Source organism: Geospiza fortis, unplaced genomic scaffold, assembly GCF_000277835.1.
Source record: "Geospiza fortis unplaced genomic scaffold, GeoFor_1.0 scaffold633, whole genome shotgun sequence".
In the NCBI taxonomy this organism is placed as follows: Eukaryota; Metazoa; Chordata; class Aves; order Passeriformes; family Thraupidae; genus Geospiza; species Geospiza fortis.
This window is the reverse complement of record NW_005054531.1, coordinates 158,337-159,748: the sequence shown is the minus strand read 5'-3', so window position 1 is coordinate 159,748 and position 1,412 is coordinate 158,337. Positions and strand designations below refer to the sequence as shown.

Below are 1,412 nucleotides of genomic sequence, written 5' to 3'. Positions count from 1 at the left end.
ACCCTTCAGCCCCGCTCCTTTCGGCGCCCCCCGACCCTTCAGCCCGGCTCGCCTCAGCGCTCCCGGCCCCTCAGACTCCGCTCTCCTCATGGCCGCCCTTTCCACCGCGCTCCCTCAACCCCTCGTCCCACAAATTCGGATTGCTTTCCCGGTGTGCCGCAAGCCAGTCGTGACACACTCGATGGACACATTGATGGATTATTTCAAAGTTGCGCAAGTCACAGTGCTCGGTGGTATTCCACAAATCCAGCACGCCCCACCGGCTTTTTCACTCCATTGTTTATACTCAGTTCAGAGTTACTTTTCAAGTACTGTCCATATATCGGGATTGATTAGTAATTTACAAGTTGCATAACCTCAGCAAACTTGTAGAAGTTCCCCACATGCTGAGGGGAAGGGTCTTCACAGGGTCTTTAGAATTATAACGAACATAGATGAACATAGAACTTAGCTATAGGATACACGGACCTTGAGTCTTCTACTAAGTTAGCAAAGTATACACAGACGTACACCAAAATCCGAATTTACTACATCCTTCATGCTCATTATTTCCAGCATGTCCTTGATGCTGGCTGCTGCCTGCCCCACGGCTTGGGTCTCCTTTCTTGCTGAAAGCATGCAAAGATCTTACATTAAACAACATTACTACTTAAGATAATCTTGATATATTCCACATTTTACAACAGCCTCCCTCCCCTCAGTGCCACGTTCCCTCCCTGGCGCCCAGCCCTGCTCCTCCGCAGGACTCCATCCTCCCTCCTCTGCTCTGCCCCGAGGGCTCCCGGGCTCCTCTGCCCTGCCCCGAGGGCTCTCGGGCTTCCCTCACCCGGTTCGTGTCCCAGGAGGGAGGCTGCGATCCAGGATCCAGGATCCAGGATCCAGGCTGGATCGTGTCCCCGCGGGGCTGGCCCGGGACAGACGGGATCGGCAGCGCAGGGTCACGGACACGAGGTGTGGGCATTGTTGGTTACCGTATGAGAATCTGTGTGGTGTGGTTTTATTAGAAAACATTAAATTATGGCCTGGGAAAAGGAGACAAACCAGCTGGTACAAATGGTACTTTTTAAGGAGACTGTGAAGCTCTCGGGTACAGCCCGTTGTGGTAATTTGCAATAAAATCCAGCACTATCCTCCAGCAGCCCTGTCAACACTGCGTGTGGTTGCCAGACACGCGCGGGAGTGCAGGGAATGACCCCGGGGCAGGATCCATCCCTTGATCACTGTGGATGACTGTGACACCTGGAGCAGGATCCATTTCCATGAGCCCTGTGATCCCAGCCCGCAGCGACAGCGGGATGCTCGGGGAGTGAGAGCCGCGGGCTGGCCCTGGATCAGCACTGGAGCGTCCAACGCTCACCGCAGCGCAGGCCGGGCAGACCACCGGGGCGATCCCCGACAGACACCGGGCACAT

The 1,412-nt window shown here is 55.1% G+C and overlaps 1 protein-coding gene across 1 annotated transcript in view; it reads right to left on the bottom strand.

Annotated features, from left to right (window-relative positions):
* The window catches only part of MYBBP1A (MYB binding protein 1a), a 56,278-nt gene extending 54,866 nt beyond the window's left edge, over positions 1–1,412 (bottom strand). The window contains exons 1-2 of the mRNA XM_014310427.2: positions 1,358–1,412; positions 511–608 (exon numbers count right to left, since the gene is read on the bottom strand). Of these exons, the coding sequence (XP_014165902.1) occupies positions 511–608; positions 1,358–1,412 (153 nt within the window). The remainder of the gene's footprint in view (positions 1–510; positions 609–1,357) is intronic.